Source organism: Rhinolophus ferrumequinum, chromosome 9 (assembly GCF_004115265.2).
Source record: "Rhinolophus ferrumequinum isolate MPI-CBG mRhiFer1 chromosome 9, mRhiFer1_v1.p, whole genome shotgun sequence".
NCBI classification, from domain to species: Eukaryota; Metazoa; Chordata; class Mammalia; order Chiroptera; family Rhinolophidae; genus Rhinolophus; species Rhinolophus ferrumequinum.
The window spans coordinates 64,646,638-64,664,427 of record NC_046292.1 but is presented as its reverse complement, the minus strand read 5'-3'; the positions used below and the strand labels follow the sequence as shown (position 1 = coordinate 64,664,427).

Sequence of the window (17,790 nt, the reverse complement as noted above, 5' to 3'; positions counted from 1 at the left end):
GTTACTGCCATTTTATTATTCATATTTTTTATCCCCCCCTGCCTTTTTTTTTTCCATCTTGAAGGCCCTCTTAGATTCATTGTTCCTGGTTTGGTGGTGATGAACTCCTTTAGCTTTTTCCTGTCTGGGAATCTCTTTATCTGTCTTCTGATTTTAAATGATAGCCTTGCTGCGTTGAGTACTCTGGTTGTAGGTCCCTGCTGTTCATCACTTTGAATATTTCATGCCAATCCCTTGCCTTTCTCTTGTTACTTTTAGGATTCTCTCTTTGTCTTTAATCTTTGGCATATTAATTATGATATTTTGGTGTGGGCCTCTTTGGGATCATCTTGTTTGGGACACTCTGCATTTCCTGGGCTTGTATATTTCCTTTGCCATATTAGGGAAGTTTTTTTTTTATTACTGTTTCTTCAACTAGTTTTTCAATTTTTTGCTCTCTCTCTTCTCCTGGTACCTCTACGTTGTGAGTGTTGGTGCGCTTGATGTTGTTCCAGAAGCCCCTTAAACTATCCTCATTTTTTTGGATTGTTTTTTATTTTTGCTGTTTGGATTGGGTGTTTTCTGCTGCCTTATCTTCCAAACTGCTGATTCAAATCTCTGCTTCATCTAAACTACTGTTGATTCCCTATAATGTATTCTTTATATTAGTTATTGTGTTTTTTATTTCTGACTGGTTCTTTTTTGTGTTTTCTATCTCGGTTTTTATGTTTCTCATCTCTTTGTTGAAGTTCTCACTGAGATATTGAGATATTATCACCAGTTTTGAACTCTGCGTCTAGTAAATTGCTTGTCTCTATTTTGTTTAGTTATTTTTCTGGAGGTTTGTTATGTTCTTTCATTTCATTTCATGTTTTTTTTGTCTCCCCATATAGGCTGTCTTCCTGTGTTTGTTTCTATGTATTAGGTAGAGCTGCTCTGTCTCCCAGTCTTAGAGTGGTCTTATATAGCAGGTGTCCTGTGAGGCCCAGTGGTGCAGTCTCCCTGTCACCTGAGCCAGGTACTGCAAGAGTGTCCTTTTTGTGGGTTGTGTTTGCGCTCCTTTTGTAGTTGAGCCTTGTTTGTTTGCACATCAGTGGAAAGGGTTGAACTTCAGGCTAATTGGTTGTGAGGACTGGCCCTGACTACAGTGGAGGAGCTGTTGTGCAGGGACTGACCCTATGGAGCAGGATTTGTTTTAGTGAGTCTCTGGTACCTGCTCATTCTGCCCTTTGGGTGTGTTGTCTGTGGAGGTGGCTTGGTGTGCTCCAGCACAGACCAAAGCTGGCCACTGGGCATGCCAGCCCTGGGGACTCCTGGGGGGGAAGCCTTGCTGAAGGCCAAGTTTAGCTTCCACCTGTGCCCTGCCCGGGCCACCTGGCCTGAACCACAAAATGATCCACAAATGTCTTCCTTCTACACTGGGCTTGGAGGTACCTGGGAAAGGTCAAGCTGCAAACCAAGACTGGCTGCCACTAGTGGCTGGCTGGGGGCTGCCTAGCAAGTGGTAAAGGGCACACCGAGGGAAGATGCTGCTTGTTTAGGGTTTGTGAACCTTTGAGAGAATTTGAGGAAGTCTGAAATATGAGCCAAGACAGGCCTGCTGTACGGCAAAGCCACTGGAAGCAGCTTGGGTGGACCCACAAGTTTGGTTGGGCGGGATCTCAGGGAATCAGCAGAGATGGGGGTGGGGAAGGAATTGTATTAGCCAGGTTGATGGAGACTCAGATATGGCAGCTTCCTGTGTCTGCACATGGGGTGTGGGGGGCTCAACAAAGAAACAGTGGCCTCTGCCAGCACTTCTGTTGGGGAGAAAGCTGCTCCTTCAGCCCTCAGTTTGAAGCCAGATAATTTAGTTCCACTCTGTATGTCCCTGGTGCCTTTCATGCTGACTGCTGCCTCAGCGCTGGAGTGCAGAGCGAGCAAGTTTGCCAGTGAGAGAGTCTGTGTGTGTGCTGTTTAAAAGGAACACCTCAGACCCCAGCTGCTCTCCATGTCACTCAGCCACGATCTCCATTGGTTTTCACAGCAAGAAGTTCTGGGAACTTCTCTTCCATGTACTGGAACCTTTGGCTGGGGCGCTAGTTGTAGGGCTGGGACCTCTCACTTCTCAGGGGGTAGCTCTACAGCTTAGATATCCCTCCTGAGTTTTAACTGCCACACGCTGGTGTGGGACCAGCCTGTTCTGCATCTCCACGCCTCCTACCCATCTCGTTGGGGTTTCTTCTGTATGTCTTCAGGTATAGGTGTGAATTTGTGTGCTGCTATAATATGTCTTATGTACTATATGTACTTTTTCTTGTTTTTACCACACAATGACCTGGCCATGTTTATGAGGAAATTGCTGTACTTTGAGTAAGATCCAGTTACAACCACAAGGCAAGTTATGCCAAAGCTGACCTGAGAGATTCTTCCAGAATATTATCTTATGTGTAAATGCTCCCCTATGCTCTGTTTAAGTAAAATCATCTTTAGATAACTTTGACATTAAATAAGGGCAAACATAATGCATGGGATATTATGTAACGTGGGACACTTGTATTTCAATTTAGGTGATTATAATTCCATGAGAAGAATTGTCACTTATTAATGTTTAAATAACAGTAAAAGGAAAACATCTGGTGATATTTCCAGTCTTTTTGATGTGGAAAATATTAGGTGTATGGAATACAAATATGATCATTGTATCTTGGTAATTTATTAAATTATGTATACTGTTTATTGTTATATGTGAAATAGATATTTAAATACAGAGGCAGAGCTAAAGGATTTCAGGCCACCGTAAAAAAGATGACAGAAACCTGAACATCTGAAAGAATGTGACAGAATCCTAGAAATGCGGAAATCTGAAAGTACCTGTGTCTAAGAAACTTTTGGCTGTGCATTGTAACAACTGGACTTCAGAGATGTTTGCTTTTCTGAATATAAAAAGGAGGCCTCTTCTTTTCTTATACATCCTTCTGTTACAAGAGTCTATTTAAAGTAAACTGTATTTTGGCTTCTAACTCCAGGGTTAAAATTTCAGAATATAAAATCCTTTTGTTGGACAACTGTTATTAGTTTCTATCCTAAGCTCAAGACTATTTAAAATACATATCGCACAGTAGTATTTCATATATGCACACATTTTTGTGGAAAATTTGGAGACAGTGTTTTCCATATCCGAGGAAAAGTTTGCAGTTTATCCGATCATAAAGAAACTGCTGCTATTAATAGAGCATTATGAAAAATTGTCATTAATTTTTAAATGATTCTTCCTCTTTCAGGAAAAATGTATTTTCTGGATCCTATTTTACTGGGTATAGTCTGTAGTAACTATATTTGGCTAACTGTAGCTGGACAAGGTGTATGGAAGGTTCCAGGACTTTGAATGAAACCTGCCTTCAGGGTCGGGATAGGTACAGAGAAGAGGAATATCAATGAACTACAGTTGAAAATTTGGAGGACGTCTAGGCAGAGCTAGTTTTCATAGAGACACGACAGCAACAGGTGGAAATTCAGCCAGGCAGTTATTTTCAGGGCAAATAACATAAGGGAAAACTCAGTCTTACAGGTTATCAAAATCAGGAATGTGAGTGCAAATATGGCAGTGAGGTTTGGCTTGGGTTCAAGGACTGTACACTTTGTGTGGAAAACGGCAAGAATAAGGTGGGGCCCTTATATTTGAGGTATTGAACATGATGTTGTGGACCAAAACTAGTTCTTGGACAAAAGAATAAGGGAGATTCCAATTCCCAGAAGTGGAGTACAAAGTTGTAACCAGTCTTTAAGAACAAGGCTGGGATTTGGATCTGACACCTGAGGCCGAAATCATAGATAGGCTGACTGGATACTTAGTCTCTAAGACTTGAGCTAGAACTCCTTAAATTCCTACCTAAGTTTAAAATTAGGCCCAACTAGCGAGACTTGGTTGGCCCTTGAAGTGCGGGTCAAATTGTCCTACCTGTGAGAAAAGAAGGCAGAGACTGGATCATCACAAAGTACTTCACATTCTAAACTTTTCCTACAGTAATTGTGCTTCAACTTTTGAAAGATTTTTAAATATCAGGATTTCTTGGTAATATATATTCTTGTTTAGAATGTGTAGAATTAACTTCTAGGTTTTATTTTAGTGTTTTCAATTCTAGACAAGTTAGTGTGATTGTCTTTTCCTTGCTTAGTCTTGGAAAAAGTTGAATTTCTGTTTGTATTGGTAATGCTTATTTAGTGTATATGTTTCTTATAAAATTTATTTATCCCTACTTTAGAATGAACATGTTGTTTCTAAGTCTTTGTTCTTTAGAAAGACCCGAATATGTTCATAGTTAACTGTAGTCTTTAACAGAAAAAATTTGCATTGCTTTGATTTTTTAAAATTGTAGACATGTAGTCATTAGTATTTTATGGTTATTATGGCCCTCATATTTCTGTAATTGTTTTACATGCGTTATTTTTTCAAATTTCTATGCAAAACTAGGAAAAAATCCTCTTACTAAACTCCCTAAGCAATGACTTCCTCACTGTTTCAAAATATTTAGCTGATAATATACTGCTAAGTATATTATCTATGTATGGTCTAAAATATTAACACCACATATGTGCGTATATTCAGGCATACCAAGGCTAGAATACTTCTTTTGTTCTTAGTGTTCGATAACTATCATGTTTGATAATAGTACCATCATTAGACCCAGGCTAGAGAGACTCTTGATCTGGATTCTGCACTTTTGAGGGCACTGGACATCACAAACAAATAAAATTAATACATTTTAAAAATGACAAGTTCCCCTGCCACTCAGTGTACAGTACTTAGCATTGGCACTGTAATCCTAGACATCCACTCTTGTTACTATGTATTAGTTATCTATTATTGCTCTGTAACAAAATAAGTTAGTGGTTTAAAACATATATCTATATATATATATATGTCTATATATAGATATGTTTTATATAAGTTTATATGTTTTATATAAGTTTATATATAAATATGTGTGTATGTATATGTGATTATATATATATAAACTTTTCATAGTTTCTGTGATTGGGAAGCTGAGAGTGGCTTACTTGGGTGGGTCTAGCTTAGGGTTTCCCATAGGTTGCAGTTGAGATTTGGTGCAGGACTAAAGCATCTGAAGGCTTGACTGGGGCTGGAGGCTCTGCTTTTACGAGAGCTCACTTATTGTTTGGCCAACTTGGTGCTAGTTGGTGGGAGGCCTCAATTCCTCCCCATGGGGAACTCTCCACACAACAACTAGAGTGTCTTCACGGCATGGCTAGTGGCTTTCACCAGAGTAAGTGGTCCATGAAAGCAAGGTGGAAGGTGTAGTGCCTTTTATGACCTAGGCTTAGAAGTCACATACTGATTCTGTTGGTCACATAGGCCAGCCATGATTCAAAATGGGAGGGGACTGCACAAGGGCATTAATACCAGGGAGTGAGAATCATGGGGGTCCATCTTTGAGGTTGGCTACTATAGTTTAATAATGTTCAAGCCTCAGAGAAATTCATTTCCACATTTCTTGTGTATAACCTCAAGTCTGAATGCCATGAAGTTTTATAGATTTTACCACTGCCATCCTTAGAGCTAAAATCTGCTCAAGATTGTGGTGAGGATTTGAGAAAGCAGTAGAAGCACTTAGGTAAGGGGAAAGGTGACTTAATTAACCCATGTAATTCTCCTTTCAGCATAATGCAATAGCCTCTGATATAATGAAGTAGTATTTCTTGGTAATGCAAAGCTTTTATTTTCTTGCTTCTCTTTGTGTTTTGATTTCTTTGTGATGGTTTCAGAGGTAGTAGAATTAGTGTGATATTTGGAACAGTTGCATCCAGAGACTGAGAAACATTTTGCATTATTCTTAGTACACTTTTTCCAATTCATATAACACTTAAAATTACATTTCATAGCTATAGACATAAAATTCATGAAGCATGACAAAAGTTTTTTACATTGGCAACTACATGGATATAAAACGCTAGAATGATGGTTTCTAAATATTGATATTTAGATTAAATTTAAAACAAATGTTAAATGAATATAAAAATTTTAATTTAAACAATATTGATATTCATTAATTATAATTTGCAAGAATAATAAGTAGTAAAAATATTCAAGAAATGATTTACTTAGATTTAAAAAATCTAGAGACACTGTGAGTAATCTTATGTTGAGCATTACCACATATTAAAATTTGTAAGTAGGACTTCATACTTTCTCTATTTAAAGAAGATTTAATTACTGATTTTATTTTTTATTTATTGCTGCATAACAAATACTACAAACTTAGTGACTTAAAACAACACCCATGTATTATCTCACAGTTTCCATGGGTCAGTTCAGGTACTACTTATCTGACACTTCTGCTAAGGGTCATAAGGCTGCAATCAGAGTGTCAGCTGGCTGTATTATCATCTGGAGGCTTGACTGAGGAGGAGTTCACTTGCAAGCCCATTCAGGTGGTGAGAAGAATTCATTTCCTTGAGTTTGTGGAAAGATCATAGAACTGAGGACTCTGCCTTTTTGCTGGCTCTTGGCTATAGTCTCCCTTCAGTTCCCATGGACTATCCACAATTCCTAGAGGTCACCCTGCCATGTGGGTGCTTATTTCATCAAGCTCACAAGGGAAGTCACTAGCTCCAGGCTGCTAAGATGAAGCCTTATTTAGTGTAACAATCACATCAGTACCACCCCATCACCTTTGCTATATCCTGTTTGTTAGGAGAAGCAAATCATAGTCTCACCCACACGCAAAGGAAGGGTATCTTACAAATTCATGAACACCAGAAGGAGGGACTCATTAGGGGTCACCTCAGAGTCTGTCCGCTATGCTGATCAAACAGTGGAAATGAGCAAGAAAATGATTCACACCTTCAAGTGATCCCATGAAACCCCTGACGTGTCACATTCTTTATAACATAAAATGTAGTAACTGATCAAAACAATGAAAATGTGTAAAGAGGATTATGCACAATACAGAAGCAACAGTATGCCTCTGGCATGCCCATTAAAAGATGATTATTATATTCATCAAATTGGCAAATCAGGCAAGAAAGGCAGAGACTCAAGCTTTCCAGTGGATGGTAATCCTGGGAAATGGCCATTACATCCTTTGGCAGTGTTGAGGATATTTCTAGGAGAGCACAATTTTATTTCAATTAATGGTGATAATTTTCCAGCAGGTAAATACGAGAGAAAATTTAGTATTGTATTTTGTAACAAATTATTTCGAGTGGAGAAAGAAATTGTAGAAATTCTAACTTAACTTTTGTATTCTAACTTAAAAGGCAAAGTGCTTTGTCACCATTGTTACATATTTCACAACCAATCTTTAAGATAATTTTTTGATAATGAAGATATATGGCTGCAAACATTAAGGTTCATTATTAAAGGAATACAGAACCTCCCTTACATTAAAACACAAAAACCATCATGCAGTTACCAGAATTGCAATAACAACTGAATAAACAGTGAACAAGCAATGAGAAATTCAACAGTATAAAACATTGGCTTGATGTTCTTTAAAAGAAATTATATGTCCAAAACATAGCCAAATATAATGATATTTTCTGTGGCATTGACTATACTATGTTTCATAAAACAAGAAAATATGTCTAAATTTAGCAGAAATTATTTCAAAAATTGATGACAATGGTCAACATGAAAGAAAGATTAAAAATAATAAAACAAATGATCTCTATCTAGAATAGAGAATTAAAAATGAAATGAAATGTTCAATGGGTAGTAAAGTGAGAGGAGAAATAGTAAACTTTTAAAAATATTATTACTCAGTTCAACCACATTGTTTCAGGACAAAGTAGAGTTGAACAGCTAGTAGGTATTATACATATTGTTGAACTAACAGAAGAACAAGAAGTTGAAATTAGTAAGTATTTCATTGTTTTTATGCTGGTTATAGAAAGCACAGATTTCCTGATGAGCGGAGATCTAATCACAGTTCTCTCTCCTTTTCCTCCTCCAGCTCCTAGCTGGGAGAAACCATGGGTTTGGGGGAAGCTGAACTGAGGGGCAGCTCCTCCAACTGGATGAGGATAAGCAATCCTGAATGATTCCCCAAGGATGTTTTTAGCAGTCAGGCTCCTTGTTCAGGCTGATTATTTCTTAATTTTTTAAGAAAAACTTCACTGAGATATAATTCACATACCATAAAATTCACCCCTTTAATTAATGTGTACAATTCATTCGCTATTAGTATGTTCAAAGTTGTGCAGCTATCACACTATCTAATTTTTGAACATTTGCATCCCCTCAGAAAGAAACCCTGTACCCATCCATTAGCAGTCAGCCTCCAATTCTCCCCCATACTATGCATCAGCCTCAGACCACTAGTAATCTACTTTTTGTCTCTCTGGATTTGCCTATCCTGGACATTTCACATAAATGGAATTATGTGGTATATCCTCTATTCTTTATTCTATTCACTGAAGTTTCTGGAAAACCTACTCTGATCTATCTAAAAATCAATCATTTCTTATGTTTCAGATTTATGACAGTATTTTTCCTCTACTTTTTCCATTACCTGTGCGTCAGAAATACTTTCAAATACCCGTATTAGCTCATACTGAATAGGTTGATGTATTGCAGATTTGTGAGCTTGTTGACAACAAAATTTGACTTCCAAGGACAATGAAAGCAAAATGCCTGCTTGAACTTCAGCTGACTTTAAAGGGAGTATGGCTACAATATGTTTGACTACACAGATGTTTTTGTATTCTCTGATTGTAGAGTAAGAGAAACTGCTTTGAGTTAACTATGTCTCAGAAACATTATACACTTTCCATTGTTAAACCGTCTCTTAAACTTAGCCCATTCATGTTTGTGCTAGTGAACCACTGATTTTTGTCAATCTGTTAAACATGTAATATTTAATACTGGCTTGTCTAAATAGACTGTAAGAATCTAATAATGTAGTTTTATTTTTGTTAATCTTACAAGTTTCTAAAAATGAAAATTATTGAACTGTTGACAATACTAAGTCTTAATAAATAAAACATTTTGTAAAGTAGCCTTCTAAATCCAGTGGTAAATTTTTAGAGGAAAAAAAAACTTTAGTATATGAAATAAGAGTAACTGAGTAACTGCATTATTTTACAGTAGAATTTATAATGAGAAAGTATTACTTTACTATTCTTCATAGTTGTACAATGTAGAATTCTCAATAGACATTTGAGAAGCTTAACTTTCAGTGGCACCCCATTTTATGTTTATAGTATTTATGTGCATTATGCCTTTCCCCAATAAAATTGCATCTAAGTGACTTTTTTTACATTGTATCATATCTTGTAATGATGAGTTAAAGTATTCAGTATAACATGGTAGAAAGAGCATTGACTGCAATCAGACCGCCTCCACCGAAATCTCAGTCCCACCCATCACTAGTGGGTACGAGTGACTTAACCTATTTGTGCTTTAATTTCCTCAACTGCAAAGTGAAAATATTGGTTCTCATTGATTCAACCTTTGTGAAGGTGAAATGATGTAGTGTATATCTAATAATATGTATAAAAACTCGTAGCATATGGTAAGTGTGCTAAACACATGCTGAGTAATATAGGCCATTTCATTCTCTGTAGTGTGGGTATAGGAACAGCATGAAAGAGCAGACATAACTAATGGATTGGTCAGCCAGAAATCTCGGTTTTATTTCCTTTCATTCAGTGATTCCTTATATAATGATGAACAAATTTCTATATTCTCCAACTTAGCTTTCTGTATACGTTATGTGGCATGTAAAATAATTTTTATAAAATATAGAAATATTATACTTAACAAAAATCAGTGAAGTGTTATGCAAAACAAATACATGTTTGTTTTTGTTGCACTACCATTCAGGGATTAGACAATAAATATATCCTATTACTAAATTTCTTATCAGAAAACAAAGCAAAAATAAATTCTTTATCTATTTTGGCTTTAACAGCATTTCTTTCTCTTTCCCTGGGCCAGGGGTTTCCAGGTGACTTTGGAGAGAGAGGTCCCGCTGGTCCTGATGGAAGTCCTGTGAGTAAATTGTGATGGTCCAAACTTGCAATCTAACATCACTCAAACTCCATTGCAACTGCTCTTGCCATCCTCATTACCACTTGAATAAGCACCAGACAGCTTCGATACCACTGTGCACATTCCAATTTGTAATTTCAAATCAAGGGAAATAAGCCAAAAATGTTTAACCAATAATCTCCATCTTGAGAGACAATCTTTAAAATTAATTATGTTGACCATGTTAAATGTAACTGCTTAAGTAAAATATTAGAAATACATGATCACAAGACTGACTTGTACATTTTAGGGGGGACGAAGTCTTTCATGTACATAAAGGTACTAACAAGCCTCATGTCAACATTGTGCATTTGTGATTGCTTTATGGGACGTCAATGTGTCATTGATTAATCTTTTGAGTATTTTATAGAGAATTCTTTTCCTTTGAAATTGTTCAGATTAGGGAGTCAACACTCTAAAATTAGTTTAATTATATTATCAAAGAATGATGATGGATTCCTGTGTTTTGACGTGAGAGTACCTTCACTTTTTGCCCTCAAAGAAGCATCCAATAGCTAGCCCCCAATTTATGCCATGCGCACTTTTTTCCCATAACATTTTAAGGTGAATTAGAATTAACCAAAAAATCTTTATAGCCTAAATTAGTAACAGTTCCTATATTTAGACTTATGTCAATTATTAGCATATATAATTAAATAAAGTGTTTGAAACTCATTTCTTTTTTATTTCTTTTTACAAATTAAAAATGTATTAGCTTATTTAGAAAATTTAGCCAAAGTTTTATTTGTTATAATGATGTCGTAAGTAGAATCTTTACCATCTTTTTCTTGCCCATGATTCTGGGGAGCTTCCCATTTCAAGCATAATAAAGTAAGCATTATTTACTTTTTTCTTTAATACCATTTATGTACAGTCATGCGCCACTTAAAGACAGTGATATGTTCTGAGATACATGTCATTAGGCAAATTCGTTGTGAGAATATCACAGAGTATGCTTACGCAAACTTAGGTGGTACAGCCCACCACACACATATGGCACACCACTTTTGTATATGTGGTCCATTGTTGACTGAAACATCGTTTTGCAGCGTGTGACTGTACTTACATACCTAGTGTGAAGCCATGTTATTTAATATTTTGTCAGGTAAATATACATAAAGTTTGTTAGGCCGGAAGTCCTATAATATTTAAAACTTTTCCTTTTGAAATCTACTTATTTAAAATATAGTGCTTCTTGAAGAGTGTTTTAAGTCTTTAAAATCTTTAAAATGTGAGGCATAGAGAAATCTATATCCTAGGCTAAGTGTAGTCCTAGCATCCAAAAGCATGGAGCCAGGGCACTTTTGAAGATTATAAAATTGCCACTAGAGATTTGTACTTCTTAGAAGGACGTATAAGAGAAGGGAAGTCTTAGAAGTTAGCTGTAGAAGAAGTTCAAATTTCACCAATTTTTTCCCCCAAGAAATGTTTGTCTTCATCTTTAGAAAATACACCTAAGTAGTTTGGAATCCTATTTAACCAGTTTTGCACATTTCTTTTACTTAGGGACTTATAGGTAGCATTGGTCCTTCTGGATTTCCTGGTCTTAGAGTGAGTATCAAATATCATCACGCTTATAAAATATTCTTGTGTATTTATATTTGTTGGATATGTTTCAAAAACTTTAGAAAAATGAGAAGTTTTAGTGTCATTGTTGGATATGAACCTTGCTTGTGTGCGTTTTCCTACCAGATATACAAATTAAACCAATAGTATGATTCAAAAAAATAATTATGCTTCATGGTAAGCTAAAATAGATTTCTACGGATTTATTTATACCCATGTAAAAACATGTCGATCTCATTAAAGGTACTTAATCAAAAACCAGTTTCTTCAAAAGTAGAAGACATAAAACAGCCACTTCTTTCCTTTGAGATAGTCTTTCTGACTGTCTAGTCTGAAGAGACACAGGTAGGCCAAAAATAAAGCACATAGTAACTGCAGACTTTATTTATGGAATAAAGTTGAATAAATGGTTAGGAAAACCATTCTGAACAAAAAAAGATAGGAGGTGGACTTCACCAATGCAATTGAATATTTTAATACCTAATTTATTTATTATATTAAAAATATAAGTGATTATATTGTTTGTCCATTTAATTAGTTTCTATACAGTGACTTCAATCCTGAGTTTCACTGGAATTCCTGATATAGGCAAAGCATAGTTCAGTCAAAGCTATTCTGTGGAGGTCAAAACAATGTAGTCCAGCTATGTAGTGTTCTAATAAATTTTGTGTTATTCATTGGTGTGAAAAGACTGCTACTTCTGATATTTATAATGTCTTCATACATATATTTCTTCCAGCCAAGTTAATAGTTCATGACAGTGATATGAATTGCATATATTTTATATATATTTAGAGCTATATGCTTTAACAATTAGCTGAATTAAAGGCAAAATTGTCACACTTTATGAAATGTAAGGAACCTAATGAAAATGGAATTTTAAAAGTAAACTATATATAAAGAAGGACACATAGAAACAACCAAAGTGTCTTTCAATAGATGATCGAATAAAGATGTGGTACATATACACAATGGAATATTCCTCAGCCATAAGAAAATATGAAGTATTGCCATTTACAACAACATGGATGGGTCTTGAGATTATCATGCTAAGCAAAGCAAGTCAGGTTTTACTTTGGGTGCTGAACACACAATGCAATATATAGATAGATAATGTATTATATAATTGTGCACTTGAAACCTATATATTTTAGCCAGTGTCACCCCAATAAATTTAATTTTAAAAAGTAGTACATGACCATGCACAGAGATAATATTTTCCTTAAAAATCAATTTGAAGCTTGCTCTTACAAGTAAAATAGGTAATTAACACTCCAGAGTTTTATGCCATAAATTATAGCTACAGTTTTTTTAGCTCAAACATGGACACAGTTCTTCTGACTCTAAATTTAAAGTTCTTTCTCCACCTTACCTCGTCCAAAGCAGAAGGTGACAACTTGGCCAAATGAATAAGTCAGGTGTTCAGTTATGAAACTATAGTAAAAATTAGCATAAGTTTTAACTTGGTATTTGAGGAAGGCAAGAGTGTAGAATTGGGAATCAAAGAACCTGAGAGAGTCTAAGACATTTAAATTTTTATATGATAATACTAATATAGTAATAATAAAATTATCAATAACAGCGCACTTTTATGTAGTATTTTCTATGTGCTAGTCACAAGTGTTATGTCATTTAATTCTCATAACAACCCAAGACCACTTACCTTATAAGTGTTGAGCGTGGATTTGAAGCCATGTGATGTACATACAGAGTCCAAAATTCTACCCATTGTGTTATATCACGTTCTTAAAACTTCTATTACCTGAAAACATATCTGTATACTATCTGCCATATGAGATGTTATTAGGCTTCATGAGAAGCTCTATGTGAAAGTGGAACCTGATGAACCATTTTTTCTTATCTCAGAATTTAGAATAAGGTTAAATCCGTAGGTGGTAGTCAGTGGTCTTACCAAAGGAGAGAGAAAGGAAGCAGAGGAAGGGAATTGGACTCGAAAGATACTGTTTGTGCCTTCTTCATTTAACCTATTAACATTAAGTTGATTAGCTCAAAAGCTTCTGTTATTACCCTTAAGATTAAGGGCAAAATTCTTAGCATGGTCTAAGATGTCTTAGATAATTTTGGTTCTTATCTGCATCTTGAAAACATAGTCTGTGCACTAGCAGAGCTCTTCATGCTCAGATGCCATCCATGCAGCTTCCCAATGAGATGGCCTTTGTACTTCTTTGTCTACCTGAAACACTCTACCTTTATGTTTCTGCCTGAGAGTGAACTCATTTATTTTTCAGTTCCAAGACTGAGCACAGTGCTTGACACATGATAGTGCTCAGTAACTGGGTTAAAAAAAGTAAAAGTAACTGGGTTTTCTGTCCGTTCTCTTTCTCCTCTCTTTGTAAATGGGAGAGATTCTACAGATATGAAAATGGCTAATGACACGAACAATCATCTTGCAATCCTCATCTCGTCTACCTTGATATAAGTGGTAGTTTATACTTTGCAAAGTACTTTCACATATGTAATTTATTTGTAAAGTAGATTGAGCAGGTATTACTCCCTCCATTTTATGTTTATTAAATTTTTAAATCAAAACAGTGTGAGCACCTCCTCTGTATCAAATGCTGAACTAGATGTTAGGCCTAAAAATATGAACAAATTAAGATTCCTATTTTTGGCAAGATTATAATCTAATGGCATAGAACAAAAAAATAAACAAAAACATACAATGTGATTATTGCTATTATGAAGTAAAATAAATACACTGAGGAAGGAGTAATTTGTATTATCTCAGAGATTCAGAGTAAGATTCACAAAGGAGATGTCTGTTAAGCTGTGTCTTGAAGATTGTCTATGAGTGGAGTGGAAAGAGGCAAAGGGCTCTCAGGCAGAAAATGCTGTTTTCAAATGCACAGAAGAGGGGAGAAATGGAATATTTGGAAAGTGAAAAGAGGAGTATCAGGATGGTAACCTACGAAGTATGTGGGGATGGGAGCAGAATGGAAGGAGGTGAAGTTTTGTAGGTAATTGAGAAAGATGTCTAACCCTTGTATTTCATAGTAGACGGTTGATTTGCTTGTCCAGAACTACAGCCTCTGCTTTATTTCTCTGGAGTTCCCTTCCAGCAAACATTATTTCTGAAAAGAGATGATATTGATTTTGCTACATAATTTTTTCCATGCAGTTGTTATTGTCATTTGTTTTCTTAATTAATGGCATTGATTATTGCCTGTGAATGTGGGTGGGTATGGTGAAAAGCCCAATGTGGAACTATAGTCTTTCCCACAAAATGCTCAGTCATATGAACTCTAATGGGCCAGTGGCTGCTGTTTTTATACAAAGAACCTATCCTTGGGTGTCTCTATTTTTTTTTTTTTTTTTTTTTGCTTACTTTGACTCAAAAGTTCTCTACTATTTATCAGTATGTGGGAGGCTCTTCTGCCTCTGTTGCTATATCCCAGACACTCTCAGCTAAGGTCCCATGCCTGAAATTATTTCTTCTGTCTACTCCATCTTGTCATGGGAGAGAGGTGTGATAGGAAGCAAGTGCTGAAGGACCTTCAAGTTGTCTGTGTGGAGCTGAAAACTGTTCTTAACCTCTCGTGTATCACTTTCAGGTGTTTTCCAGGAGTAGAATTTTTCACATAACTTGTGACATGCACAAAATGTTTGGTGTTACTTGGAAATTTCTATACTCATACCATTCTACTTTTTAATTATTTTGTTAAGTCCTTTATAACGTATATGTTTTTTGATATCTTCCACAACTTACTATTCTGTGATATTTTAAAGTCACTAAAAATTTAAATAGGATATTATGCATACATAATATATTTATCTGAAGATGCCAGAATATGCACACTAATATAGTTACTGAAATAAAAGTTAAGCATATTATATTGTGTATAGAAAAAAACAACAGAACAACAAAGAAATTTTTGTTTACAAGGTATTTCTTTTCATACTTACATGTTTTTGCTGCATAATTTCTAAACAGACGTGTTTATTTATTTTTTTGATACTAGTATATAAGTTTTAAATCTATGAACTTTGAATAAACTAGCCTCTGTAATTATAAGAATAATTTTCCCTATTGACAGAATTTGTCAATGATACATTAATACTGCATATCTGTTTGAACTGGAAAGTATTTCTCTTTGCCTCTCATATATTTTAGGATTAAGCATGTTGGAAATAATTTGTCTTAGTTATATTTCACAGACTTTAAGACTCACCCAAAAGTAAAGATGTCATAGTTTCCATTTTGAAGTTTGTATTATATAAATGTAGACTCTTAGCAATGCTTCATTATGTTGGGAGATACAGTTCTAGAAATCACTTTTAATTTTTTAAAATTTAAAATTTATTTTTAAAGTTGATTACTTCCTCCAGTATTTATTCCATATTTTATTTCAAAACTATTATGTGCCAGTTATTATATTGGGTCTAGTGATTAAAAAACAAACAAAACGAGTAAACATGCTTCTTCTCTCACAGAATGCACAGACTAGGAAGACAGAAAAATAAAAAGTACAGTGTAGTATACTCAGAAGTGTAGTAGAAGGGCACTCCAATAAGGCTTGCAGCATGTGATAAGGGAGAGCATGTTCAGAAAATGGAAAACAGTCCATTGTGGCTAGAATGTTGGATTTGAAGGAGGGAGAAGTGAAGGATAAGTAGGGACAAATGGAAGGAGATGAGACTGGAAGAGTTTGTAGAAGTCAGGTAGTAAGGACCTATATTTACTAAGATATTTGTATTACAACAAAAAGGGGCAACATTTTCAGCATTGTCTCAAATATTGTGACAAGTTCCTTAACATTTGGAAGCCATAAAACAGAGGTTTAAACCAACTTGGTCTTTGAGGATGGAGGATGATATAGTAGCCGGTACAGAGAGATAGCAAGAGAAAGAAGAAAAAGGAAGACATCAGTGACACAAAAATTATATCTAATCCCCAAACCATCAAGTGAGGCCCACCATTTTTTCCAAATTTTACTTTAAAATACCATTATTCTTGCTATTGTCCTTTGTCTTCTAAGATGTCGTGTTGACGGAGTTTTTCTAAGTCTCTGGCTTGCAGGAGATGATAGTGGTAGTTATATTTTTGAGGAATCACATTGGAGCATTAAACTAAGAACCTTGACATTGATGACTATGTCTTTTTTATATTATGTTCAACAAATATTAAATGATGAATGAATGAGGGAAGCCCAGAAGAGTAGAGCTTTTTGTTCACTATTCAGTTTATCCCTGGAATTATGGTAAATTTACTCATTCTGCAAATTTCAAATCATGAAAGAAAATCATTGAAATACCTGGTCCATAATAATGGCCCAATAAATATTTGCTGAATATGTGGGTGAAATAAAAATCTAAGACAATCAAATTAAATATATTGACTACTTCCTGGGGACATGACATGATAATATTTTTCCTGTCTTCAAGATACTATTTAGGTGGAAAAATATTTCAAGATGAATGTCATGAATAGTAAGTTGTATAGGAGCTCAAGGAAGGGAAGGATCCTTGTGAATTAGACCAGCATGAGAAGGCTTCAGGAAATAGAATGGACTTCATGAAAGTTTGAAAGATAGGTATGATTTCTAAATGTGGAGAAGAAAAGAGGTGGTTGAAGCACAAGACACATGTAGAAGCTTAGTGAGATGAACTATTCTGGGTAAATGAATTAATTAATTTGTACCATATTCTTTTTCAAATTCTGGTGGATATTTAATGATGCCTTTCTTTCTCATTGCTTTTCAGGGCAGTGTTGGCCCAGTGGGACCAATTGGACCTTCTGGAATTCCTGGCCCAATGGTATGATTCTATTTACATAATGGATATTTGCCTTTAATTTCTCTATGATGTCACAAAATAATCACTTTTATTTTTTAGGGTCTTTCAGGGAATAAGGGCCTACCTGGAATCAAAGGTGATAAGGTGATTTAAATATTTACATTATCATAGAGATAATTTCTTATCACATTTATTTTTTCTTTTGAGCCAATACAATTTATGAAATATTTCGTTCTTATATATGGGATCTAATATGTACTATCAATTATATAATTTTTCTCAGAAGTAGGAAATATCGAGAAATTATTTTTCTATGACTATATTTGCTTTCTCCTAATTTTTCCATGTTTGCCAAGCTTAAGTGTCTTTGTATGACATTGTGCTCTCTAGGGTGGACAAGGCATCGCAGGAGAGCCAGGAGAACCAGGGTATCCTGGAGACAAGGTAACATTTTTACC

At 35.3% G+C, this 17,790-nt stretch overlaps 1 protein-coding gene across 1 annotated transcript in view; it reads left to right on the top strand.

The window, feature by feature from the left end:
• COL24A1 (collagen type XXIV alpha 1 chain) overlaps window positions 1-17,790 on the top strand; it is a 303,518-nt gene that overhangs the window by 76,831 nt on the left and 208,897 nt on the right. The window contains exons 13-17 of the mRNA XM_033113285.1: window positions 9,920-9,973; window positions 11,519-11,563; window positions 17,300-17,353; window positions 17,432-17,476; window positions 17,723-17,776. Of these exons, the coding sequence (XP_032969176.1) occupies window positions 9,920-9,973; window positions 11,519-11,563; window positions 17,300-17,353; window positions 17,432-17,476; window positions 17,723-17,776 (252 nt within the window). The remainder of the gene's footprint in view (window positions 1-9,919; window positions 9,974-11,518; window positions 11,564-17,299; window positions 17,354-17,431; window positions 17,477-17,722; window positions 17,777-17,790) is intronic.